The 26,716-nt window shown below is 52.7% G+C and overlaps 9 protein-coding genes across 9 annotated transcripts; 4 read left to right on the top strand and 5 right to left on the bottom strand.

The window, feature by feature from the left end:
* Window positions 1–944: 944 nt before the first annotated feature.
* On the top strand, window positions 945–4,412 carry A1O5_11775 (uncharacterized protein; the record flags this gene model as incomplete). Its single annotated transcript, XM_007752345.1, has 1 exon — window positions 945–4,412. The coding sequence occupies one exon, from the start codon at window positions 945–947 to the stop codon at window positions 4,410–4,412; it is 3,468 nt and encodes a 1,155-aa protein (XP_007750535.1).
* A 5,097-nt stretch (window positions 4,413–9,509) lies between these two features.
* On the top strand, window positions 9,510–10,169 carry A1O5_11774 (uncharacterized protein; the record flags this gene model as incomplete). The annotated part of the gene is made up of 1 exon (XM_007752344.1): window positions 9,510–10,169. One exon carries the CDS (start codon window positions 9,510–9,512, stop codon window positions 10,167–10,169), a length of 660 nt encoding a protein of 219 aa, XP_007750534.1.
* Window positions 10,170–10,349: 180 nt separating this feature from the next.
* On the bottom strand, window positions 10,350–11,674 carry A1O5_11773 (uncharacterized protein; the record flags this gene model as incomplete). The annotated part of the gene is made up of 3 exons (XM_007752343.1): window positions 10,350–10,492; window positions 10,540–11,553; window positions 11,608–11,674. The coding sequence occupies 3 exons, from the start codon at window positions 11,672–11,674 to the stop codon at window positions 10,350–10,352; spliced, it is 1,224 nt and encodes a 407-aa protein (XP_007750533.1).
* A 1,071-nt stretch (window positions 11,675–12,745) lies between these two features.
* A1O5_11772 (uncharacterized protein) lies at window positions 12,746–13,342 on the top strand (the record flags this gene model as incomplete). Its single annotated transcript, XM_007752342.1, has 1 exon — window positions 12,746–13,342. One exon carries the CDS (start codon window positions 12,746–12,748, stop codon window positions 13,340–13,342), a length of 597 nt encoding a protein of 198 aa, XP_007750532.1.
* Window positions 13,343–13,870: 528 nt separating this feature from the next.
* Window positions 13,871–14,905, bottom strand: A1O5_11771 (uncharacterized protein; the record flags this gene model as incomplete). The annotated part of the gene is made up of 2 exons (XM_007752341.1): window positions 13,871–14,259; window positions 14,467–14,905. The coding sequence occupies 2 exons, from the start codon at window positions 14,903–14,905 to the stop codon at window positions 13,871–13,873; spliced, it is 828 nt and encodes a 275-aa protein (XP_007750531.1).
* Window positions 14,906–15,871: 966 nt separating this feature from the next.
* On the bottom strand, window positions 15,872–18,195 carry A1O5_11770 (uncharacterized protein; the record flags this gene model as incomplete). Its single annotated transcript, XM_007752340.1, has 4 exons — window positions 15,872–15,910; window positions 16,002–16,753; window positions 16,809–16,875; window positions 16,999–18,195. 4 exons carry the CDS (start codon window positions 18,193–18,195, stop codon window positions 15,872–15,874), a joined length of 2,055 nt encoding a protein of 684 aa, XP_007750530.1.
* Window positions 18,196–20,098: 1,903 nt separating this feature from the next.
* On the bottom strand, window positions 20,099–21,580 carry A1O5_11769 (uncharacterized protein; the record flags this gene model as incomplete). Its single annotated transcript, XM_007752339.1, has 1 exon — window positions 20,099–21,580. One exon carries the CDS (start codon window positions 21,578–21,580, stop codon window positions 20,099–20,101), a length of 1,482 nt encoding a protein of 493 aa, XP_007750529.1.
* A 663-nt stretch (window positions 21,581–22,243) lies between these two features.
* Window positions 22,244–24,443, top strand: A1O5_11768 (uncharacterized protein; the record flags this gene model as incomplete). The annotated part of the gene is made up of 2 exons (XM_007752338.1): window positions 22,244–22,314; window positions 22,367–24,443. 2 exons carry the CDS (start codon window positions 22,244–22,246, stop codon window positions 24,441–24,443), a joined length of 2,148 nt encoding a protein of 715 aa, XP_007750528.1.
* A 313-nt stretch (window positions 24,444–24,756) lies between these two features.
* Window positions 24,757–26,421, bottom strand: A1O5_11767 (uncharacterized protein; the record flags this gene model as incomplete). Its single annotated transcript, XM_007752337.1, has 2 exons — window positions 24,757–26,362; window positions 26,414–26,421. The coding sequence occupies 2 exons, from the start codon at window positions 26,419–26,421 to the stop codon at window positions 24,757–24,759; spliced, it is 1,614 nt and encodes a 537-aa protein (XP_007750527.1).
* Window positions 26,422–26,716: the final 295 nt, after the last annotated feature.

Here is a 26,716-nt window from a genome sequence, read left to right as displayed (position 1 = left end):
AGAGGACCTTGGTGGCTCCCAGTGGCTCTCTACAGGGGCTAGGCCTAGACGGGCCTGGTGCGGTCAGACAGAACTGGGTGGGTGAGAACAGATCGGGTGATTGATCAGGATTATTGCTCGACACTCGTTAGCGGTCCCTATGGTCCCTGCTCTTCCCCGTACTTTTTTCTTCCCAGGGCCCATCGGCGCCATCACCGCCTAACTAAACCACCTGCACCACCTACCAAGCATGCCCAGCCGTTGACGTGTGTGTCTGTCTGTAACTGCTTGTGCGTCTACGCAACCCGACACCACCGACCCTGTTCTCGATCTGCCCCAAACCTCAACTTACCTATTAGCATCTTCTTTTGCCCCCTAATTCATCCACAACTCCTCCGTACCAGCTGCTCCCTCTTCTTCCGCCTGCTACTGCTGCGTCGCCTTGCTTCTTCTCTACTTCCTTTCACCTTCGGCTTCCCCTAATGCCCCCTTCAGCCCTGGAGAGCTGCTACGTTCGATTCTCTCTATTCCATCATTTGTGTTAATACGGCCGCCGACAGTCTCTCCTTCCCCGATCAAGACCCAAAACTCCCTCTAAAAGTAATATCCTGCGATTCCGAATCCTCCTGTTCCTCGAAATCCCGGCCGTGCCTCGACTTGACTTCCAGTTCGAATACGAATTCATTTCTCGTCAGTCCCGGACATTGCTTTCTTTCATCAAGTGTCACGTTGAAGGACCTCTGGAAAGTAGACGCTCCTGTCCGCAGGTGCCGAAGACATCCTACATATTCTGGACATCACCTAGGAGCACGCAAAACGAGCATACGATATCACCTGCACAATCATTTCTCTTCCTACGAAAGTGGTTCACGGCGAAAAAAAGTAGGCGCCTCCATAATTTGAAATCATCGCATAGACATCTACATTGTCTTGCAACCTGCGACATTGCTTCTGAGAGCTCAACCATGGCACCTCCCACCTCCACGCGGCCCGACGGGCAACTCAATATAAACCTCTCAGGGTTGACTCCCATCAGCGAACCTCCTTCAGTGCCCACCAGCAAATCCCCTTTCGGTGGTGCAAAATCCTCCTCGGGACTGGCCGGCCTGTCTAATGCAAGAGTAGGAGCTGGTTCTCCTCTTCACGAACAAGCCTCTCGCCTCTTTCCCAAACGTACCCGGGAGCTGCAGTCTCAGACTTCTTTAACCCCTAATATCTGGGGACCTCCAACCAGTGGCACATCAACCCCTCTGTTCGAGATTCCGGAATCTCCCAACCAGGATGGTTTCCCAGATTTGGTGCCCCTGACCGAGACTGGGATCAACAGTCCCGCGAGGCGAGGACGAGCCGGCACCCTACCCTCGAGAATATCCCCGGTCGGGACGATCAACGGGGTGAATGTCCTGACATCCAAGACTTCTCGACCAACCCCTTCCACGAGCCCCTTTCGACCCGGTTCAACATCCGCTGCCGAAACCGCATTCTACTCGACCGCATCTAACCAAGCCAACCCGGGAACTTCGGCTCTTCTATCCAGACTTCGTGCCGGGAGCATGCCTCAGCGTTCAAGCCTGCTCGGTCCTTCTGGCCCCTTTGGGCAGAACGCGTTTAGTTCCAGCTGGGGAACAAGAACTAGGGCGGCCACTCTGACAAGTATCAGTTCTGCCGATGATCCGACGTCTCCTCAGCCATCTGGATACTCCAAGGATGGCATGTCAGACTCCGGGGTCCGCACGCTTGACTATCTTGGACTTGCTGAACCTCCACAGCATTCGAAACCTGATAGTCTTCGGCAGGGTGTGGATGAGTCCGCCCGTCCTCAAGATCCCAACTTGTCCGATGTGTTGGCTGGCTTTGGAATGCGTAACTCTAGTCGATTCAGGTCATTTTCTGTCAACACGCAGTCCAAATATGCAACTGAAGCTCAAGAGGGCGGCAATAACTTTCCGCTATTCGCTAGTGGGACGTTGACACCCTCGGCGGCAGCGGCCCTGGAAGCCGAATATGAGTTGGTCCAGGAGAAGGTTCGCCTGCATAACCAAGCCGTTCAAGCGTTCGCTGTGAATGCCAGTGCTGCGCGCCCACGAGCTCGAACTGCCGGACTGGTTGAGACACCTCAGCGCACATCACTCCGCAACTTAGCCCAGCCACCAGCGGACAACCTTGGTATGGCTTTCGATATGCAAGGATCGAGTGCGATGGATCAGTCTACTCTTGCAGACACGCTGCAGAATCTGTCCATCGCCGAAAACGTGACCTTGTCATATGAGAGCGTGGACGAATCTGAAGTCCAGGTCTCTCGATCCCTATGGATAGGCTCTATCCCGAATTCGACCACAATGTCCTCACTGGATGCTATCTTCAATCGGTACGGCCCGATAGAATCAACCAGAGTTCTCACTCATAAAAATTGCGGTTTTGTCAATTTCGAGTCGGTCGAACATGCCGTCCGTGCCCGACAGCTGCTCAATGGGAAAGAAATCTTCCCTGGCGCCGGCCCCGTTAGAATTGGATTCGCAAAGGCTCCAAATGCATCTGTCTCCTTGACTCCTGTGCAAAACACCACCCCTCCACCTGGGGCCAATGGAAGTGCCGAAGCAGAAACATCGCAAGCGAAGGATGCCACCGGCAGCCCTACCGGCTCCATGAACATGCAGCAAACGCTTAATTTGCCAGCCCCCGACCGCCTGACGGAGCTGCAACCGGAAATCCTGCAAATTGTGCTTGACTTTGGCGGGCAACAGTCGGATTTACCCAACATCTCTGCAAATATTGAGAGTGCCATTTGTTACAATCGCCTTGAGAAAGAGATTGCTTCTATTCCAGAACCGAGTTCCACGAGAATGTATGATGCACCAAGGCTCCGAGACATACGCAAACGAATCGACAATGGAGCCTGCGGACTGCAGGAGATCGAGCAGATCGCAATCGACATGTTACCTGAAATTGCGGAATTGTCTTCGGACTATCTTGGTAACACTGTCGTCCAGAAGTTCTTCGAATATTGCTCAGAGCAAACTAAGGAACAAATGCTGACGTGCATCGCACCTCATCTTGCTGAAATCGGAGTGCACAAGAATGGTACCTGGGCCGCCCAGAAGATCATCGAAGTTTGCAAGACCGAAACACAAACTCGAATGATTGTTGACTCGCTTCGTCCTTACACAATACCTCTTTTCCTCGACCAATATGGCAATTATGTTCTTCAATGCTGCCTTCGGTTTGGGCCGCCATATAATGACTACATCTTTGAGACTATGCTTAGTCAACTTTGGGAGATTGCCCAAGGACGATTCGGAGCCCGGGCAATGCGCGCCTGTTTAGAGGCTCATCATGCGACAAAGAACCAACAGCGGATGATGGCTGCAGCTATTGCTTTGCACAGTGTACAGCTTGCTCAGAACGCCAACGGCGCACTGTTATTGACTTGGCTGCTCGATACCTGCACCTTCCCTCGTCGACGCTCAGTTCTGGCACCGAGATTGATCCCTCACCTCGTTCAACTCTGCACGCACAAGGTTGCATATCTTACTGTTCTCAAGATCATCAATCAACGAAACGAGCCTGATGCTCGGGATATGGTTCTGAATGCCCTTTTTTTCAGCCCGAATGACAGTGTGCTTGAACAGATTTTGTGCGACCAAACCTCTGGTGTGACCCTGATCTTCAAGATTCTGACGACACCGTTCCTCGACGACAACATGAGGCCAGAGGTTGTCCAAAATGTCTCCAAAGTACTTACCAAGATAAAGGCTCAACCGAACCAAGGCTACAAGAGAATCATGGACGAAGTTGGGCTGTCGTCTAGACCTAGTCAACCGGTAGTGCAACAGTATCCTTCCCATGGACACCCGAACGTGAACGATCGAACCCGACCGTTGGCTCAACAGCAACATGTCCCATTAAACGGATTGCAGCAGCAAAACTTTCCCCAGCGACAATACAGCGGCAGCTTCGTCCCCAACGGCAGCAACTTTGAGAACGGTCTGAGCCCAATCCGGACTGGTTCTGCCGACTCGTTCGGCTTTGCGCCTTACACGATGAACGGGTTTCAGTCACAGCAGCAATACTCCCAGCTTGCCTATCAACAAATGACTCCCCAATCTCAGTATCAAAATTTTCCTGCTGCAGCGCCGCCACAACGATCCAACAGTGGATATCTGCCCAATGGTTTTGCTGGTTATGCAACACCCCCTGCGGCGGTCGATCCTTTCCGCCCGTTGCAGAACCCGTCGTCTTCACCTCTTTCCTTCTCCGCACAAATGAGTCCCGTTATAGGCTCCAGCGGTTTCCCTCCGCAGAACTTCCAGCAGAATATGCCTTCCAACATGTACAATTACCCTCAACAACAATTTTTCTTCTCCCCACCGATGCAGACGGTTCATTCTGGAGGACGAGGGCGTCGGGTATGTGCGATCTTTCTGCCACTCTGATTCTTGATACTGACTCCGTGATTAGAGATGAACGGGTTCATTCAATCGCACACACATGATGATGCCCTTCCGTCGACGCCATTTTCCTTACCATGTTGCATCCGTTTTGATCGGTGTCGAAATTTCACGAATCTCGTATGGGTGCAACACGTTTCGGGAGACTTTCACAACTTCGGAGAACATATAACATTCTTGTGCAATACATATCTGGAAGAGGCAAATCAAAAGATACCCGGCGAGTGCGAGGGTTGGAGTTCTCTGAAATCTAGTAGGGAATGATGTCGCATGGCAGCTGCCGATGGTGTCTATCTGGCGTTTCCTATTGCATCACACCTCGTTTGCCGTATGCTTCTATACTCATGAGAGTCAGGTATTTTCACGGCCAGTGGATTTGCGTTATTTGGATCTCATTTCAGGCATGCTGTGTCGTGCAGAAATCTGAGGCTTCCAAAGAAAGGTGGGGAGCAAGCATTCTGGAAAGAGCAATGTGTGGCATGGGGACCAAACAGGGGAAGACTTGAGGCGTCTGAGAAGTGGTTCTCCAGGCCACAGGACTTATAGTGGGTATCTCTTCTGGGTTGTCCGTGGCTGAATGAGCGCACTCCTCGGGAGCATGGTTTCTGAGCTTTTCTTCGGACAGAGTAGCCCCTAGACATCTTACGAATGAGACATTTTTATTCATTGTATTGGGTCGGTGCGGGTTGAGTTCGACACGCAAAATTTTGCAATCGAAATGACCTCTTCTCTGTTTCCTCCGTCCTTGGGCACGAACGAGTCTTTGGTGTCTTCTAGCGGTAGACACACGTACGGTATTTTCATTCGTCATATGCATACGTGTCACCAGCCGTGGTACATACATACCTCCCATACATACCTCCCATACACACCTCCCATACACACCTCCCATACACACCTCCCATACACACCTCCCATACACAAAGATACGGAGATCATCCCGAGATCAGATTCCCTCCCCCGCCACCCCTTTCCCAAAACCCAACTCCACCCTTCTTTCCAAGAACTTTTAGCGGCCAGGCCAACATAATAAGTCGTCGGGGCGCATCTTGTCTTGTCTGAATCGGACAGATCTGAGCTGGTCTGGTCTGGGTGCCAATTTTATTCTTTTCCTTGCCTTTTTTTTTTTCCTTCCTTGGCAAGGATGACATAGAAGAAGCGGCTCGGGCAGCAGTAGAAGAAGAAGAAGAAGAAAAGGAGGAGGAGGAGGAGGAGGAGGAGGAGGAGAGATCTCGATCGCGCATATGATATTCACATGTCCCACACACCCGGCTCGCCCGCTTGGCTCAGTAGTCAGTTGGTTAGTTAGCTAGTTCAGTCTAGCCAGCTCTCCCATCCCTGTTTTATATAGGTAGTAGCAGCCGCAGACAATATTAAAAAGCAGTTCGTTGTCATGTGGATTTCTTTCCTTCTTTCATGCATGGCATGGCATGGCATAGGATAAACCTGTGTGTATGAGTTTTCTCTCTGGATTGTCGAGGGCTCAATGCAGATTGACTACTCAGAGCCATGTCGTTGTGTTCTTGGGAGCCGACTGCGTCCTGCGGCCAAGTGTCGTTGAGAGAAGCTTCGAACAGTGCGACTCGGAGTCGCGTCGAGGTGTGTAACATTCAGCCCCTTGCTCGCGGCTTTGTGGTTGTTCACCGGCATTGGTGGCGTTCGTCTCGAAACCCCAGAAACTACTTGTAGACAGGGCCACTCCGTACTTTATATATATACACAGGACTCAGCGCAGGGACTGCTCAGTCGCCGTCCATGATCCTTTGGAAATTCGTAGCCTCGGCCGACCTTTATGCCTGTTGAGGCGGCGGTTTTGAAACAAAGGTTCAAGGGCTAATTAAGCGTCTTGCCTACGTAGCGAGTAGCTAATATAGGGCCTCGCCAGCCGCGCCAAGTCAAGAACTTTGTGTGGCCAGGGTGACCATCACGTGATCCAGAGGTCATGCGATAGAGAGCCTTGGGTTCATGGTGGAAGGGGGGGGTTTTCCCAGTCTAGACTTCTGCCCAATGCGCAAGACCATGTTGGCACAAGCCTGTGAGCGGTCCCAAGACTGACCGCCGTCAGTGGAAAGGTGATTGTTTCGTTGGTGATCAGAGCTCGTTGGATCTAAGTGTTGGCGACGACCTGAGGATAGCGAGTGCGCAGCTGGCAGACCCATTGACGTGCATGATGAAAGGCAGACGGGCTTGAGGGGCCACTTCAAAGGTCTACAAACACCGAGGTCGTGTCACTTCACACCATCCCAACCATAGAGCCCCTCAAATGCTTCTCTCCTTGTCTCGCCAGATCTTGTTTGACAATGCCTACGTTTACGACGGCATGAGGAATGTGGAGTGAAGCAGAGTGGAATTGCCATTATCAATGGCACAAAGCCCGAAGCGCCGTGAGGCACCGTATTAATGATCCAGCCAGCCCCCGGGGCAATCTCCCACGTTCCCGCAGATGGAGAATCAACCTGGGTGTGCATGACAGGCCAACTCCCTTGAGAAAACCACTTTTTAGCAGTAGTCTGAAGTGACGAGTCACATTTTGCTTGTGGATAAGAGGCAATATTTGCTTCAAAAGGCAGGGAGCTGCATGTCTCCTCAAATAGAATCGCCCGTTGTTTTGCCTTCGATGCACGAAGGCCCCCTTGCACTCCAAGTCATTGGATCACGGCTGGGATAGAGCGTGGGTCCAAGCATCTGCAAGTAGTGTTCATTTGTAGAGCTGTAGGTGGTGAATGATAGTTCTCATCGCTCCGGGATCGGATTGGCGGCCTTTCAGCCCATGTTTTGGGCTGAAGCTCTGGTACAGGGCCACGCCGCCACCCCCTTCACCCCCTTCACCGCTCCATCGCGTATGTTCCTTCGATTGCGGGGGTAGAGTAGACCTCAATAGTCACAACAAACCATCAGGGAGGCCAGGGATGGCGATGGTGTCCAATTCTGAGACCAGTGATCTTCGTGCAGCTTGCAGAAGCACACCCGGATCTCTCGCCACCAGAGCAGACGGGGCCGCTCTCTTAACTACCTAGGTAGGGAGAAGGACCAGTGCCGCGGCTTTCCAACATCAATTAGCATATCGTATTTAGACTCCCGCCAAATCACTTCGAGGGGAGGGATGGGGCTGGGAGCTATTGTCACCTTGATCTGGGGCTCAGAAGTTAGGCCCCAAGGCGCGCCCGAGCCCGTTTGCTCTCTGAACTTGAAGCAAAAGTCCTCCCTCGACTGCGGGTCTCAATCCAGTCTCCCTGGCTGGCCTTGGCATAGATCAGTCGTGGTGGTCCGGAAAAGCCAAAAGACGCAGGGTTGCAGACACAGGCTTCATGTATTCGGGCGGAGCGAGTGGCATCCCACATGCCCAAGTCCCATGCGACAAAGTCTGTTGCGAGCTCGCGAGCTACAAACGCCTGCAACAAACCGAGGTGCATTGCGAATGAACCAGATCTGTGAGCAGTTTGGCTCGGACTCAGCACCCGCTGATCTCTTGGTCTATCCCGATTTCGACATGGTGGTGACGGACTAGCAGCACATCTTCCTTCAGCGTCACAACGCTGGTTGGCCTCTCGGGGCGTGAGTAATGTTCCGCTCGACGAAGTTGTTTTCACTGGCTGAGCAATCAGCAGCCGAGTCTCATGCCCATCGATGAGGGGTCCCCTCTGTTGCCCTCTGTCGCACGCTTGGACCAGCTCTCAAAACTTCGGATCAACGGTCCTTGTCATGCTTGGTGAGGGAGAGAAAGTGAGGGGGCGCCTGGCATCTGAAAGTGGAACGATCGCGACCCTCAGCCCAGTAAGCGCCCCCCCGCAAACCAGTCAAAATAGGCCTAAAGTGAAAGCGCCCTGAGACGAAACGACTTGCTGGTCGGCGTCGAGCAAGGGAGTCCTTTTGGCAGAAACAACCTGTGCAGCAAGCAGCAGTCGGTCGACGAGCCCTTGACAATCATCGCCTGGAGGACACACTCCGACATTCGTGGCCTTGTAAGCACTGGCCAACGTGGACTAGGCGAGATGCCAAATGGCGCGTCAAGGACAGACGAAGATCGTCATCAATCTGCACAGCACCACCAGTGCGTAGCTGTAACTGTGCGGTAGTAAGGACAATCTAGGGCCCAATGCAGCAGAATTGTGTGGCGTCCACATGTCCAGGGGCCTGCCGCACTACTATTACCTGCTGTACTTGTTACAAGTACCCAGTACTCGTGAGCACCGCGGGAATGTCGGCTGCAGGTGGCTCACCCCTGTTTTCATGCGAGACCGTAATTGGCTATCCAAGGCCTGTGTGACCTGTTGTGTAACCTGGAATTTCGAGCGATCTCGCAGCAGATGTTCAGATGGTCCGTCGGAGCTGGCCTCCTCTTCTCAATCTAGCAACGCTAGGACAAGCCTTATAGAACTCTCTTCTCCCACTTTGCTTGTTTTCGGATCAGCTAGGGGCTTAGAGACACTGCCCTCCCTGCAAGGTGGCTGTGGATATCATCCTTCTGCGCTAATTAACCGCCTTCCATTGGCCAGAGCGTCTGGGTTCTACCTCTCTGTGCGAACCATATCAACACTTGGAGGCCGGGCAACAATGGGGTAGTCGAAGACGAGCGCATGCTACAGAAGTCCAGAGAAGATCAGTCTAGTTGTAGCGGCATCTTCATATTTCCCGGAAAATTGTGGGCCATGTCCACCAACCTGCCTTGGACGGCCACCAAAAATTGGAACCTGGTGAATGAGAGGCGCTGTTCAGAAAGACTGTTACGTTCGCATTGGCCTTTGCCAGATCCTTGATCTGCCGGATTCCAGTTGGCCCTCACGCTCACACATATCGGGCACATGCACCTTTTGGGCTTAGCAGGGCGCCCGGGTACACGGCCTGCATGGCTGTAGACTCTCATCAGAGAAATACATATCATGCTGGCGTGAACCACTCTGTCGGGTCGACGTGAGGGCCTATTAAGGCCTCTGCGTTGGCCGCCATGGCACCTGCTGCATTTCTTGCGCTCCTTCTCCCAACACCCCAGGATCACGTATCTTCTCTTCGTGACGCATCAGTTTCACTCACCCAAGTTGTATCAATTTGTTCGTGTCGTGCTCGGCTGAAAACAGAGCCGTCATGTCTCCCCCATCCTTCAACAAGAACGAGAATGAGGCACAGCGACTCGGCGCCGCCGTCGATAGAATGAGGATTGCGTCAGTCTTGAACGACAATGATCAAGACCAGGACGAAACAATGGAATGCGAGACCAACCAATCCGATGACGCCCAGTCTAGAGACGAGGGCTCCGACACGGGAGATTCCACCGAGGATAGCCACAGCGAAGCTACATCCAGCAGCTCCATTGATCGACGCTCCATCGATCGGATGCTGAGAGAACGAAGGCGTAGACGTCCCCACTCACCGTGCAAGAAATACACGCCCGAGCAAGCATATTTCATCTGGTATTACCGAACCGATTTGGAGCAAGCCTGGGACGAAGTCGAAAAAGCATTCCAACGCCAATTCGGCGAAGACAGAAAAAAGCCCGGACTGCAATGCAAATTTTATCGCCTCCTCGGTGAAGAAGGCGTCGAGAAAGTCAGAGAACAGGCGAAATCGGGACACAGAACGCTAGGAGACAAGGTCGGCAAGTTTGGGGTGGTACAGAGAACCACTGCGAGATTCCCTTGGATGCGGCTGGAGGATCAATTGACACCTCCCCTGCCGTGTTTTGCCCAGCGGGGTGGCTGTGGAAATCCGACTTGCAAGACGTGTTCTGGAACCAAGCGCCCATGAGTGGGGTGCATCGCTCCCCAATGTCAGTCAGTAATTGTGATCCTGGTTGGCATTGTTCAAGCAGTCTCGGGTCTTCATGACAAGTCGTCTGGAATTCCGACATTGTATTGCTGTGTTGGTGGGTTGGCACATCGGGGCCATCGAGCATGTTGATCAGTGGTGGTCTGAGTTGCGGGGTTGTCACCGTCTGTTATCGAAAGTGTGGTCGTCATCAAAGTCTTCTTGATCAGAACCATAAGTGCGATATTTGTACGGGTTATACCCGTACTCATCATCTGAGCTGACTTCCTCTTCTGGATAGTCATTGGCGGGATTGTCCTCAGCTGCCGGCAGTCAGAATGTTTAGGTTACGAATAGCCTGTTTACTCACCATTCGAGTCTTCTTCATCCCAATCAGTGTCATCGTCACTATCAATGTATTTTTGCCACAAGTCCTCATCTTCTTCGTCGATGACGAGGATTCCATAGTTGGGATGGAGACCCGTGCTAGTGCCTGGGCCATGTACTTGCACATCGTACTCTACCCGAACATAAGTCTCGTAGACGTAATCGTCCTCTCGATCGTGAGACGCCATCACAGTGTCCGGGGGTTCGGGCCGAGGCACTGCAGGATGCCCTTTTTCAGCCTGTTGCTGCAGGTCCGGATCGAGCTCCATTGCAAATGCGGCCAGCTCGTCTGCAAGTTGATCAGATTCGAGATCCCACGTACTTGGGTGGTCTTTGATGGAGGTTCCATTCCTTGCTGCCTTAGAACTTGTCTGAACAAACGTGCTCGTCGGGTTTCGTTTGCATGCTTTCAAGGCTTCAAGGGTCGGCTCTCCGAGTCCATCGGACTTCACATCCCCTGCGTCATCGCCTTGTTGAATGTCCAACACCTTGTCAACGGGTTTATCACGGTACAGCGGGTTCTGCTCGTGGTCGAAAATGGGCGTGTGTCTTTCAACAAAGGTGGCGAGAGGAGGGCGGATAAGGTTCTTGGATTTCCGAATCCCGCCAGAAGCACTTGGCCCAAGGACTGACGAGAGGTGACGAGTGAGATGGAAGCGGCGGGCTTGCTGCAGAGCTTGGCTTACGGCCGGTGTAGTCGGGGCTGACTTGCTTCCGGATCTTGGGCTGGCAGAGTCTGGCGCCTCGCTCTTCTCTTTTCCAGACGCATTGTTCTTTGCTCTCAGAGAAACCCCGGACTTTGCAGCGTCTCTCTTACCATGCCCGGGAGAGGTCAGACGGATTGGAGGAACACCGGGCGCGGGAGGCTCGGACCACATGGCCTGGGGAGGAGTGGTGGCTCGCTGAGAAACGGGGGCGATGACCTCGTTCTGAAGGCGTTTGAAGTAGAAATCCGTGACTCTCCTCTTCTTGTCTGGGGCAGTGACTTGCTCAAGGTCTAGAAGTAACAGGTTAGTTCACAGTCTAATGGCGGAGACGAGAGCGGCAGTACATAACGCCTCGACAGGTTCTTCCTGCCGTCTGCGCTTCACGCTGATGCGATCTGGAGGAAGCGACATGTCGACGATGACAGTCACAGGCACAGGATGGTGTTGGAATTGGGTTCGGTGAAATTCAAGGTGGGTTTTGAGTTTGGTAGCCTGGATTGTAGTCTGTTCGTTGTCTGTGGTAGTCTATTGTGGTCTGGTATGTACTCAGTATGCACCTGCGGTGATATTTCGTTCTGATGCGGAAAAATTCACGGAAAAGATTCGCCCCACAACGTGTCACCGACCCATAGCGCGTCTGTTTGTCGCCTTAACTAACCGCCACCCCCCTCTGGTGCCGCCGACCGAGTCATACACGATCGACCTCGAACCACTTGTCTCTGCTCAGCTCTACTCCCGTCCATGCACCGAGTACACCCCTGAATCGAGAAAATCACCTTGGGATACGAGTATGTCATGTACCAAGTAACCGGTACACAATATGGAGTAGGAGCGGTGACGCTGGAGCTCCCGATTCCTTATCCCCAGGCCTTGAGTTCCACATTGAACGATGAAGACATGATGCCATGTAAAGGCTGTGCGGATGGAAAAAAAAATGGGTATGGGGGCAAGATCGGGGAAACACCTTGACTGATATAAGCAGAGAAGCATGCCACCACAAGTTAGAGACGAGCTGAACGATGAGCGTTCTGCAGGGTTTCCCGAGTCTCCAAACACCTTCACACTGGCGGCTATTGTCTGGACAGGAAGCCCTCTATGTGGCCAAACACATGCTGCAGCAAGAGATGACCGATCTAGATACAGACCACAGGCAGCGGACGCCTAGCGGTGCCCATGGGCAAGAGCTGCTCTCTCTCACAAGCCACGGGACGATGGAAAAAGCTGGATTTACAGATTCTAGGATATACACTTCCAACCTCCTATCTACAGCAACCATCGAGAGGAGTTTACGGTCTTCCAACAAGGCGTTTCCGGCTCTCATGCTCAAATCCTGAAACAATACGACGTAGCGTTCACTGCTGTTCCACCTGCCTCTCTTCCACAAAGTCCGCCCTTGATGGTTTGACCGTGACACTCGCAAGGACAGAGCATCTTTTAGCCACTACCTACGACGAATACGCCCTTTCACCGTACAAACTCTTCATGTCTCTCCGATCGCAAGGCAAGATACCTAAAGGTGTAAAATTCCAAGTCTCACTGCCTACCCCCGCTGAACACAATTGTCTTCGTCGCCGAGGCTATCAGTCCACCGTCGACCCATTCTACGAAGCCGCATTGCTTCGAGCCCTCAGCAACATCCCAAATGCCACTCCACCTTCAGATCTTGCAATCCAATGGGACGCCCCAACCAAATTTGCCAAGCTTGAGGGCACGGTGTGGCCGCATTTCTCGCCTTGGTTCCCCAAACAAGCCGTCGTGGACAAGCTAGTCGAGCGAATGATGCGACTGTTGGATTCAGTGAGAGAGGACGTGGAATGCAGGTTGCATTTGTGTTATGGAGATCTTGGCCATGGACATTTCATTGAGCCTACGGAGATGGGATTCATGGTCGAAATAGCGAACGGGGTCAAGAAGGGTTCGAAGAGGAGGATCAACTGGATTCACATGCCAGTGCCGAAGGAAAGGCTTCATGATGATGATGATGATGATGCTGATGCTGCTGCTGCGGGCTGCGCCGCGCTCGCACTTCTGGATTTTCCCAGCAGGACAAGAGTTGTACCTGGACGTTGTACACTTTGACGAGCTGGAAGGAATACAGAAAAGGGTCAATATTGCGGCAAGAGCGCTAGAGGAGAAAACGAACATTCAGATTAGCGTGGCAACGGAATGTGATATAGGAAGGACGCCCGTCGAGCACTTGGACTCGATCCTGGAAATCTCCGGGGGCGGTGTCGATGCCATTCACGCAAGGGTGAGCAGAGGCAGAGAGCACGGCAGCTTTCGGATGAGATCCTTCATCTGTATTCTATGTCCGCTTTCAACGACGTCTATTTTCCCGCTGAGATTCCTTTCTCCGCCCAACCTTGACCGAGTTCGTTACACCCTGCCAGATCAATTTCAGTCCGTCCGTTCTTCGTAGCCCTTCTCCTGTGCGCCGGTGCCATGGCCAGTTTCCACCGTTTCCCAGGCGTGTGCTAGTCGAGTTCTGGCAAGTCTCACGATCTCAGCCTCTCTAGGCCTGTTCCCTGACTGACGAGGTAGTCCTGTAGTCGCCAACACCGCAGTCGATGCCCGTTAGCAAGCCGAACAAGACGAGCCAGGGTCAATCTAGGGGGTCGAAGAGAAAAGAAACGCGGTGACGCTCACAATGATCCACGCTGGCAAAAGCACCTTCGCCCACTTCACCACGCCCGCCGAATTGCCCAGGTAAACCTTGCCGCTCGCTCCTGCTTCGACCAGCCGGACAAACTTCCCGGCGTAGTCGTGGGGGTCCATCTTGGCGTAGCCGCCGCCTTTCAGGCGCGCCTTCAACGCCCCTTCGACGGGTTTGTACAGCGAATCTGCGGGGAGGGAGACGACGTCTGAGAGGCCCGAGGCGAGATTCGAGGACACGACGCCAGTCGCCATCGTGAGCACTCGGACCCCAAAGGGCGCGAGCTCCAGGCGCAGCGTCTCGGAATAGATCATGATGGCTGCTTTAGAGGCGGCGTAGAAACCTAGGCACGTACAGAGAGGAGATGGTCAGTAAAACCGGGGACTGAATCTGTTTTCCCGACCATCCTATTCTGCCGTGATCCCTGCCGTCACCCATGCCGTCATTCATTCTTGAACAAGAGAGATGGGGGGAAGAGAGCTTCCATCCGTCCTGCCCCGCTGAAGTGGCCCAGATTCCGCGCGGAACAAGGGAGGAACTCTGCACTCACTCTGAAAAGGCCCATTGATATCGCCGGCGATGCTGCCCGTGGTGGCGACCACACCCCTGGCCGCAATGACCATTTTGACAAACGCATTCGTAACACTCACGACGCCCCAGAAGTTCACATCGAACACGCTGCGCGCCTTGTCGACGTCCGTGTCCAGCGCCGGCGCCATGACCAACATGCCCGCATTGTTGAGCAGCACGTCCAGCTTTCCACCCGTCCTCTCCGCGACCTTCTTCCTGGTGGCAGAGACGGACGACGGCGAGGTCACGTCGAGTTCCAGGCATGTGACGTTTGGCAATGTTGCGAGGTCGCGCATCTTTGCGAGAGACCGCGCGGTCGCGAAGACGTGGTAGGTCCCAAGTCTCTGGAACGCGAGGGCTGTGGCGGACCCGATGCCGCCCTCCGAACACCCCGTTATGAGGACGTGTTTAAGCGCCATTGTGGTGTTGTTGTTGTGGTTGTTCTTGTTTTTTCTTCGTGTCTTTGCTGGACGGACTTGCCTGCACTAGGATGAGATTGTGCGCTGGGTAGGGCGATCGATGGCGGGCGGCTGTGGGAACGTCGATCAACCGGTGTTGGAAAGATCCCAGGCAGAGATGTTTCAAAGTAGACGAGGCCTTTCAGTGAAACGTGGAGAAGCATGCCGTGATGATGGGCGTGGACACATATCCCCCTTGAAAGACGTGTAACCAACTAGTGCACAAAGTACTCACTGACTCTCAACTCGCGTTTGCCATGATATATGGGGCATTGGTATACAGCCATGGCACCAACAAGGGGCTAAACGGAAAACCCCCTAGACAAAAGCACAGCACGACAGATCCCCAACCAAAGTTTGGCCGACGGCTGCATTATTGCGCCGCATGGTTTTCCTCATTTATACGACTCAGCAATCTGCTGGAGGAATCCTTCACTGCAACCCTCCCCCCTGCGGCCGCACCCCGTGCCTCGTGCCTGCCTAGCAACATGATGAAGGGGAGACTCACAACACAACGAAAGGCGTAGGTCGACATGCCAGAAAAAGGGGAAGAGGACTATAATATTAAGTACTTCCGTACCCGGATGAGAAAACAGCGGCGAAAACTCCCTTAGAAGCAGCCGAATGCCCAACGACACTGACTGAGCAAGGGAGCGAAAATGGGGAAAGAAGGACAAACTGGGTCTGCAAGAATGGATTTGGGGGAAGCTTGCGATATCAGAATAATAGATTGGAGGCTCAGCCTCGTCCGGGCGGTCAAATGCCGGTCCGTGTTTCGTCCGGTAGAGATGGAGTCGAAGACCGCGCCAAACTTCGGCCGTGTTTTTGCGACGCTGGATGGGAAATACAGAACAGCTGCAGTTGGAGCTTGTGGACAGATCATTTTGACTAGAAGAGAAATCCATGGAGAGTCCGCTGTAGGAGGATCTACACATCAATCCATCTAGCCATCCATCTCTCGACAACCTGCGCATCTCTGTTAGCCTGGCGCGATAATGATTGAGGGTATACATGGACAAGCAAACGGAACAGTCTTTCAAAGAGAAAAGATACTCACAGCTTTTGCCTCATCCACCAATCCCAACTCAAGCAGCAGCTGGACGCTCGCTCTGACGCCACTCTCCAGCGCACTCGCAATCCAAGAACTGGTGTAACTCGTACCTTCACCGCTCATGATGATGCCCTGCTCCGTCTTGAAGAACGCCGGGATGAAAGCCTTCCTCATACCGACGTCCGGGCTCGCCCAGCTGATGGTCTCGTATTGATCTAGGATCCAGCAGCGACGATTATAGGCACCTGTATATTGCTCATACACTACAGGACCGTGGATCTCGGCCATGGCGTCCACGACATATTGGACGTGGACATTTTCCGGAATCGACGCCCAGCGCAACCCGTCATCCGAGGATGTGTAGCTTGCAAGCATCACCCCTGGCCCGGTCGAGTTGATGTCGTAGCTGGGGTAGCAGATACTCCCTATGCCTGGGATATCGGTAGTCGTGCTGCAAGAGCCATAGATGGGCTTGTCGAAATGCTCCCAAAAGCGGGTCTTGAACTGTAACGCCACCTTACAGACCTGCGAGTAGGGATAGCTGTCGATGGCGGTCTGTAGAAGATCCGACAATGCCGGTAGACGCCAGGTTCTGACCAGGGGCATAGGAACAGTGACAACCGCCAGGTCGTAGCTTGCATTCTGGAAGGTCCTGTCGAGTGGCTTTGCCTTCCACTGCAACGTCACTTTCTTGGTTGTCTCGTTGTATTGGACTCGTTGGATCTTCCGGTTCATATGCGTGATATCGTCCACGAGAGCTAGAAATCACATGGTCAGCATCTTGAAGCAAGAGCCATCGATGGCCACGCGTACGGTGGAAGGCGCTGGGAAGTCGGGTTAAGCCGCCATCAATTGTCCTCCAGTCCGTTGCAGAGAAGTACTAAAGCAAAAGTAGAGTCAGTGCCAACACTCGAGATCTGGTCTCACCAGAGGTTGGGGCAATGTCCGCCTCTGGGCACACAGACTTCGACGGGGGGGGTAGACATGACAAGAGCCGGCTCACCATCGACTCATACAGATTATCCCAGAAACTCTCACTCCCACTGCCTCCGAGCTCCACGAAGGTCTCATTCAACCCATATCCAAGCACATTGTGGGCGTAGGCGAATTCGGAAAAGTCGTCACCACCCAATCCGCCCAGTCCTTGATCCAGGAATGTCTTGTGCGCCATGTATATATTCCGAGCCATCTGGGAGATGAAACTACCACTGCTGAGGGCATCAATGTCCTCGTTGAGGGCATCCAATTTGGGGTCAACCGGCTGGGTAGATGTCGGCCCCAGCAATGATGCATTCGCTCGAACTTCCGACAAAGTCGGAACCTGGCCATTAGGCTTCCGGGCGCCGTTGACGTAGAACAGCCCATTTGGCGAGCTTTGGTACCATTTGATAAAGTTGACTGTGAAATTGGTATTGTTTTTGTTCAGCCTGTTGACTTCGGCCGCCAGATCAAAGACAATCCGGTGATCGTTAATCTGTATCGTCTGATTTGTTTCAGATGATGTGTAGGAGAGCGGGAAACGCATTGGCCCCATTTCTTGATACTGTCGCTCGCTAGGGTCGCCAAAGTACGCAGTATGAACTCTTCCGCCAAGCCGTTGAGCTGCTTCGATGAGAGATACATTTGTCATACCAGATTGGTTAAGGGCGAGCCACGTCATCAGACCAGCCATGCCGGCACCAACAATGGCGATTTCTTTTGACTTGGCTTCTTGAGCATTGACGGCACTGATTTCCTTGTTCTTGAGAGCAACCACTCCGTCGAACCACGGGCCTTCAGCATCAATGCCGGTGGAGTTGTCCATAGCAATGGAGAAGTCGGCCTGTCGCTTTCTGAGGCGTCTGCGGGTGGTCTTTGCATTGGGGGCAATGGAGACTGGAGTGCTTCGCCCGACCAGGTTCTGCCTCGCGTCCCATGCTGAAAGGCAGTGTCCTGTAGGAGTGTATTCGGGGACTTTCCACAATAACCTGTCATGATCACAGGAACGGGAGCGGCCGACGAGATGGTGGGCTTTTCCCGGAGTCTTAGCCTTGCAAGGACCATATGTGAAGACGACCTCTGTTGTGATGGGTCTGTCGTAAGACAAATGAATATTGGCAAGACCAGAATCAACAGCTCGTTTCAAATGGAGTTTAACTGGCAAAGAAGCAGCCAGTACACATGGCAATAGCAACGCTGACAGCAATAATTGCCCGGCCATTGTGAGTGCGTGCTCAATGGATGTGCCGCGGAGACAGGGGGACAAAGAAAGACGTCTCGTAAACCTACCTGGCAGGCACAGATTTTGTATCTAAACCACGTCTCGTTTATCCGCAACTACCACCTCCAATTTTGGTCCTCCCCATCCCTTGTGAAGGCTCTGGATATCGCTCCATCAAGAAACGTCGTTCAAGTCCGATATGTAATGCGTATCGTGATTGGTTTAGATTGGCAGGTTGCACACGAAGAGAATGCTTTATGTACCTGCCACATCCAGGAAAGATAACTGGAGAGGTATGAGTCAATTCCTGTGTCGAGCCGTTTTATGCAGATTGCTTTGCGGGTCGTGGTTACCGAGCCGAAAGGATTCGCTAGTTGGCAGAAATGGACAAGAGGATTAGTTTTACAGGCAGCTGCGAGTCAATGAAGATGGCCACAGTTTCGCAGCTCCATGTGGCTTTCCCCAGAAGCCTGGGGTTGCCTTGTTCTGCAATATTTGTTTGGCTGGAGGTCGTACCTTGCAAGAACTTGCCATCGAATGCCATGGGATGTAGGTATAGGCTAGCCACGCTCTACTCGTATTCGTATGTACTGGCATCCTTCCACTGGCACTTGGAAAGTTATTTTGATCCAAAGAGCTAGTGGACACTTGGCACACGGCTAGGTACACGATGTTTTGAGATAAGGATGGAGACTCTCTAGTAGGGGAAATCGGGGGAAGAGGTTTGCGGTAGTTCAGCCTTTTACTCAAAGGAGCGTCCAAGGCGGCTCCTCGGCACGGTCCTTGTATGTTTACAAACTGCCCCACATCCATTGGCGGTGACGAGATGTACGGAATAGATATGTACCTATGTACAAGTACATGTTAGGTACATAGCTATCAATGGATAAGGGATAACGTGGGGGTTTAATAATAGCTCCCTAGCTCAATAGAGGCTAGTGAGGCTTGTCATAACCCGGGAAGGTTATTCGAGCACGTGATATCCCTCCCCTTGGCAGTCACAGTCACACATCCCTAGGACAACCGGGGCTATGTCGTCGGCATGATAGGCACCCTTCAAGTAGTTTCTCGCTAGGTTCGCTCTGCTCTTCAATCGATTCTATTGAGTCCCACAAAGCCATCCCCTAAGTTGACTACTGTAGCTCTCATGGCTCAAACCAATACACTCTTCAGCTCGATTCATGCATGGCAAAGAGGTATGGAAGAGGAGATCTGCGCCCACAGAACCTGTTCAGAGGACGGAGATTTCGGAGGCTACTGTTTCACGCGTACGTATCGATTTGACTACCTATTTATCCTCTTTTTAACTCGGTCGAGACTCCTGCCATCTCTGCCATGACAGCGAGCCGATCATTCAACTACAGAACGAATTCGTCTTTTGTGGCGCTTGTTGGTCGGATGTTCAGCGCCTGTACGGAGGCTTCAGTTCTTCTATTGCAACCTATCCGGTCATATTTATAGCCAGGACATCTCTGAGGCCAGAACACGTTTGTCTCCAGAACATCGGAACATACTTGATGCCAGAACATTGAAAGCTTTGAGCCTGACCCCGGGAGTTCTATTTCGCGTTGCTTCGTGGCAATAGCAACTGAGGTTTTTTTTCGCCATGACTCAGGAGAATGAGAAGACACACAGCAGAAAGATAGCGGTTGAGATTTCAATCAGAACCGATTTCAGTTCATCAAATGAGCTAGAGGTCAAATGTGCTATGCCTGCGCAGTTTTCCCACACTGCAACAGCCCACTTTCCAAAATGCCATTTTCATCATGGTTATGAACCTCCATTAGCTGACTACTGTTGATATCCTAGGTTACTGATGTCCACAAAGCCAATCACCGTAATTGTTGTCAGCTTCCACGTCGTCCATGCGCCCTAACGCATACTGATTCTCCTACCAGCTCACTTAGAACAAGCAGATCCCCACGCCCACAATCGAGGTCAGAGGCGCCAAGAATGACCAAGAATTCGAAGTCTTCGCAGACGGAGCAGCATTGCTAGCTGAGGCAGTCCCATTGTCACTGCTACTGCTACTGCCACTTCCACCCTGACCTTGACCCTGGCTCTCAGCCACTTCTCCCTCCAACTTCGCCAACCGGATCTCATTGGCTCCGAAGTCAAACACCGCAAGCACGTTCTTGAGGAATGGCGCGCCAATAATGTTCAACGTGATATCCCCATACGTTCCCTGCTTGAAGTCCGAACTCAAGATGTTCGAAACACATAGCGCCTCACCGCTGCTCGGGTCAGCTGTCTGATAGACCAGATCGCGCCCGTCGAGAAAGAATGTCTGATTGCCGATCTCAAGGCCGAGTTGAGGCGGTGTGGCGGCGCAATCGACCACCCACAGACCAGTGGTGGGATCCAAGACAGCGGGAGGCGAAAACAGCGAGTTCACAGTGGTGATCACTGTGCCGGGCAGGTAAGAGAAGTAATTGCCGTCGTCGATGAACGCTTGGAATGAGGTGGCATTTTTGAGTGTGGAGGGGGTGGTGATGTTGTTGGGTTGCGGAGCAGAAGGAGATGTGGTGCTGTTACCGGGCCCGTACACAATAGAGGAAACCGTAAGCGCCCAGTAGGCGCGGACGCGCTCGTTGGATGTCACTTGGACGGGGACGGAATTGTCAATTTCAACCGAGACTCTCGTGAATTCGTCGCTGTGCGGAACTGGTGGAAGGCTGCCGAGAGACAAGTAGCCGCCGAAGCCGGAGGTGGCGTTCTGTGGAGTTCGTGCTAAGGCCAGGCTGAAGTATGGGTCAATCAGTCCTTGTTTGTGCATCGTGAACAGCAAGGGATCGTATGTGAGGCGGTTGTAGAAGTAGGTCGTGTTGTCCGTGACATTGGCCGAATGACCAGATGTCAATGCGGGATACGCAAGACCCAGAAGGCCGGAGTTGACGCCGTCACCCATGGGAGTCGAGCTATTGGCCACTCCGATGATTGAATTCTTGACTGTGATGCCGGCGAGTGTGATATCTTCATGTGCTAAGACGCCGGAGGCTATACCGGCGCCATATTGAACCCCGAAGATCTCATTCGGGATTTCAGAGTATGTAGCGGACGGAGTATACGTCGCACTGCCATATAAACAGGCAGATTGCGGGAGCTCAGTGCCATTAGTCTTGTCGAAACACTGATAGCCAGTTCTCATCACATAAGTGTCACTGCTTCCAGTGTCGACAAGGAGGGGAAATGTTTGTCCGCCGATAGTGACATTGACATCGAAGATTGTGCCGAATGTCGTTGACAATAGACCTGAAGTTGCATTGGTGGAGGCCGGTGAGCTCCGACGATTGAGAACAAGATGCTGAGCAAAGCTAGAAGATGAAGCGAGAGCGGCGGGGTGGAACAAGCTTAAAGCAAGGACGAGCGCGGACAGGTTTCCCATGGTGAGTAATATGACATGCAAAGCAAAAGCCTTCAAACGAATGCAATCGAAGGGATGCCTTCTGATTGACAGCTCGAGCACCTACCACGGCGTTTTTATACCTCGAGAGCTGAGGAATCACAGCCATTGATTGATTGTTTTTAATCGACCACGCGCTATCCAAAGAGCCATCGTTGACAGGGCACGTAAATTTGCGAGCTATCACCTATCTTCTGGTGAAACGCTGACAGAGCGACGGACTTCAATATGTGGGTGGCCTTGCATGGAGCGATACCCTTCGGTGATGTATAGACCTGGACCATTGAATAGCGATAGTCTCAGATTCGCGATAAAAGGTGTGATTCAATCATAGCATGAGGTTAATCGTTCAGAGAGGCACGAGAAATGCGGCAAGGCGGATTCTCGCTTGTCCGTACGCTTGAACCTCGGGGAAAGTGGCCTATCCTATTGGCTGTGGGGATCGTGCCAAGCCCCGCAAGGCTGAGCGCAATCTGTAGCCCCTGAAAGTGCCTGAGGCTCTTTATTGTTCAACTTGGTCCTTTTGTTCTCTTCGGTGCTAACCCCTTTAATCAAATCCGCAGACCGCCCTCAATTCTCAGGCTCTCGACTTTGTGACGATGGCCGTCCCCGTCCATCCTGCTTGCTTGTGCATCCATCGCCACCATGAACAAATTATCTGCGAGGAGGCCGCGAAAGAGCGCACCCAAGACTCGATCAGGATGCTTCACATGCAAGTAAGTACATTCTCTGGGCCTCCAGATCCAATATTGACGTCAAGTCCCCCAGAGCCCGCCATATCAGATGCGATCGGAAAAGGCCGGAATGTGAGAACTGCACCTCGTCAAGCAGGAGATGCGAGGGTTATCCAACGCTTCCCGCCGACACTGCTTCAGGCGCACAGAACTCACCACAGAATCTGAGCTCCATTTCGTCGTATAGCATCCCCTTTAAAGTCCCTGGTAGTCAAGCCGATCGGCAGCTCTTGCACTATTATTGCTGTCAGGCAGCATGGAACCTCTCTAGCTACGCCGACCCAACCTTGTGGACCGAGCTAATCCTCCAGCGGAGTCAAGACCAACCCGTCATCCGCAGTGGCCTTGTCGCTCTAAGCTCTTTGCACAAAGACTACGTTTCTGGATCGTTTTCGGTTAACGGCAAGGACAAGTTGAGCTCGAACGTTGAGGCCATGACTTTAGTCAGCAAATGTTACGGGCAATTAAAGAACTACCTCGCACGGTCCGATGCCTCGCCAGAGGTAGCGTTGATCTGCAGCGTCATATTCTACTCCTTGGAGTCCCTCCTCGGTGATACTAGACAGGCGATATCACACCTCGACAGCGGGTTGAGGCTGCTGAAGCGAACTCAATCCGAGGCAAAACGGCCTGCTGATCAGTTGCTGGTGCATCTCACATCTCTCTTCGAACGTCTCGACATTCAAGCGAGTTCGTATGATGATTTGCGTCTTCCGGTGCTGGAACTCGTCTCTCATCAAGAGGCTCGAGGAGAGGTGTCGGTTGTGCCAGATTCATTCCGAAATCTTGACGAGGCTGAACGTATTCTGGCCAAACTCCAGAATTGGAGCCTTCGTCAACTGATCCTCCATGTCGAACACAAAGGCAAATCGCCAGGAGAGTTTCCTGAAGGTTTATGGCATGAAAGGGTGGTGCTGCGTCAACAATACGAGAAATATCTCCAGACACTGAACAGACTTGGTAACACCCCGGCGAATTCACCCTTGAATGTCCCCGAGAGCAGCACCCAAGAAGAGAGGAGGCAGCTTCAGCGACAACAATTCCTGCTGTTGCAGATAAGCTTCCACACCTTCTACAGTCTTGTCGAGGAGAATGTTCCACTTTCTGCCGATGCTGCGGGATACACCGTCAATAACGAAGACATCCTCAGCACAGCCCTTTCCAAGGTAATGACACTCCTCTCGCTAGCAAGCAACTCAGCATCGCACTCCGCAAGCGCTTCCTTCCCACTGGCCTCCCCATCGCAACGAACCTACACATTGTCCACATTCCTCGTAGGGACATTATACTTCCTGTGCCTGAAAACGACCAATCCGGAGATTTTAACCACGGCTTGCCGGCTGTTCTCCCACCCTCTGCTCAAGAACTCGCGCGATGGTCTCTGGGATTCCCGGCTCGCGGAGTTGGTGATTAAGAATGTGATGGAGATCCGCGATCGGATCATAGTTGTGGCTGCTGTGCCCGATGCTGTCGAAGGAGAGACGTCGTCACAGGGAGTAGTAACGTCGCCTTTCAACGTTGAGCATATCGGCTTGGGCGATGATGGGGCAGACTATTTCAGCACGGCCTTCTCCTCGCTGATTGCCGACGAATTGGGTTTGCTTGCTGATGCACCTGACTCGTTCCTTGTTGCCGACGATTCTTTCCTACTCCCGGTTGATATGGTAGCGCAGGGCATGTCTATGTCTATGTCAGCTTCGGGCACGAATTCGCCGTATCCATCAGAAGACTCGTCGTCAACAAATGCCAGCGACACAAGTCTACCATACGCGCACCACCGTCAGCGAATCGAGCATTTGGTCCAACATCCAAGGCCGCACGACCGTTCGCACGCCGGTTTTGTTGCCCCAAACCATTCGAGACTTGAGCAACACCAAACACAATCCGCCGTAGGCGCGACTACGACTTCAAGTTCCGGCCAGTATATGCAAATTCGACCAAAAACTCAACCCGGGTCACATGTCCAGCGTAACAATATCCCACAACAATCTACGGTGCTGACCGAGAGGTCGCCTCGGAGTGGCAGGTTAGAAGACTTTGCGCTGGGTATCGTGGATGTGGATGGCGGAGTGGAGGAAGCTGCCAAGAGAGTGTCGGTGATGTCTATATAAATATGCCATGGAAGCGTCAATAGGCATCATCAACCATCACCACGGGACCATTGTTATTCACCAGGTTCGTAGATGTGGTTCAAAATCATAAAATTCAGTCGCTCTCGCTCGCTTAAGGACAAAGTTCAGCCGCTAGAGGGAACCCGAATGACTTCCTCAGACCAGAGAATGGACTTTTTCAACCAAATGCTGCTCTGAGTTCGCGAATGTCGTCGTCGACATTGGCAGCAGCTTCGGCCAAAAGCTATGTTTGGTACATACCATCCTCCCTTTTGATATTCCGCCTGTGCGGTCCAAGCGTACATCGCACTCTTCATTCGTACGTTTCTGAGTTACGGGCGACCACTCCTTCAGTGCCGTTCTGACCCACATCATCCACCCGCTGTCTCTTAGCATCGGCCCCGTCCATGGTGACTGCTGTTACGTGATGCTGCAGATTGCTCACATCTCCCAGAGGTGTTCTTTTCGCTACCTGCAAAACGCGGTCTACTCCGCCCGACTCGACTGTGCTCGATACTTGGCCGTTGCCTGATTCCAGAGGCCCTCGTCGGGTAGGAGGCCGATATGCAGAAGTGTTAGGCCCTCGGATGCCCGAAGATTGTCCATTGGAACCGGGAGCGCCCAGACGCCTTATCGGGTCCGATTGCGGATTGATGACATTCGTTCGCAAATTTGTCGTGTCGGGTGTCAGGTCGCGTTTCAAGGGGACGGACTTGTTGTGATTCACCCCGAGTGTTTTGCGGATCGACGGGCTTTCGGCATGTGGATTGAATTTGGGGGCTACCGGTGCTGCGGCCGGAATCACATTGTTGTTCTCATCAAGACTCTCAGCAGCCCTAGCTGAGTAGAAGCCAATACCTTGGCCGGGCTGCTGAGGAGGCGGATGATGGGGAGCTATGTGAGGTGAAGATGCCCGAGGCAAATTGTCAACAGAGAATCGAGCTTCTCCTGTCAAAGGTTTTGCAATGGGGACCGATGCAGCTTGGTGCCGCTGCCCGGGCAAAGGCTGAGGTATAACAGTTGTGGACGGAAAAGTCTGAGCGGGCTTCGGGGGACCCATTCGAGGATCGGGATTTGCAATGGCTGGTGGTTTGGATGGCGTGGTCAGGTCTACTCTTGGTTGTGAGCGTGTCCGTTCTGGACCTGAACTAGCTGATCTGCTCGTCGAATCGGTCGCTTCGGCAGGTAACGCGACCTCATCTGGATGTGCCGTTTCAACACCGTCAAAATCAAGCTCTTCAAAGTCCGCCAGCGAGAAGCTGTCCTCAAATTCCGGGGTCGCTTCTTGCGCGGGAGCAGACGGGTTCTGCCTTTTCTCTTCTGATAGCTTTTTGGGCGCAAAATCTGCATGTCGATGTAGCATACCCTCGTCCCATTTGGTGCTCCCAACCTTCATTTTTGTGACCTTTGACAAGTAACTCTTGTCATAGACGCAATTCCCTAGAACGTTCCCAAAAGTTCTTAGCGTCCTCTTCAATGCATCTGTGGTCCCCTCCTTTTTGGCCTTCTCAAACGCAGCTGCTTTGCCCTTGCAATTCTCAATCTGTCCGTAGCCAATGTCTTCGTGGTGTGTGCCATCTTTCAGTGTCACTCGTACGATGACGGAGAGGCCGAGAGAGATCTTTCCCGTCTGAGGATTCTCGTCGACGAAATCGATCTGGATGTTTTGGATGGAGCTGCTCCAGCCATTGAAACCGAAGACTTCATTGGCAAGACTGATGGCCTTGTCGGCTGCTAGGTAATGGACTTTCGAGCCGCCTGGGCCTGCGCGCGAGGAGATATATTCTGGCCCTAATTGCTTGTCTAGTCGGCTTTGCAGAGTGGCAATCTCTTGGGCAGTGTATTCCGTTATCCGCGGCGGATGCTCCTCGAATGGGTTGGCTGTTGTGTTGCCGTTCGGCTTGTGCTGGTCACCGACACTGCCCGGCAGTCAGCATTTGTTTGGTCGAGACAACGAGATAAGTACTTACGCAGGCATGGCAGTGACACGTGAAGTGACAGCCTTGTGCTCGACAAAAATTGTGCTGCTTTGACATAAGGAATAGGATGCTTGATCGAGAGCCGTAAAGTTTGGACATGTACATAGCCAAACAAGCATAACTATCATCTCATTGGAGACGCGCCAGCGTCGCATCAACATCACGCGGAGACCCACTCAAGCAAAACTCCAATCCACGTGACTGATGGCAGCCTCGCAGCCTCGTCCAACCTCACCCAACCTCGCCCTACACCGCGTCTTCATCACGTGCCGCCCACCAAAATCGTTTCTTTTG

The sequence above is a fragment of the Cladophialophora psammophila genome, assembly GCF_000585535.1.
Source record: "Cladophialophora psammophila CBS 110553 chromosome Unknown aczJe-supercont1.28, whole genome shotgun sequence".
Lineage (NCBI taxonomy): Eukaryota > Fungi > Ascomycota > Eurotiomycetes > Chaetothyriales > Herpotrichiellaceae > Cladophialophora > Cladophialophora psammophila.
The sequence above is the reverse complement of the archived record's forward strand: the minus strand, read 5'-3'. Positions and strand labels throughout refer to the sequence as shown.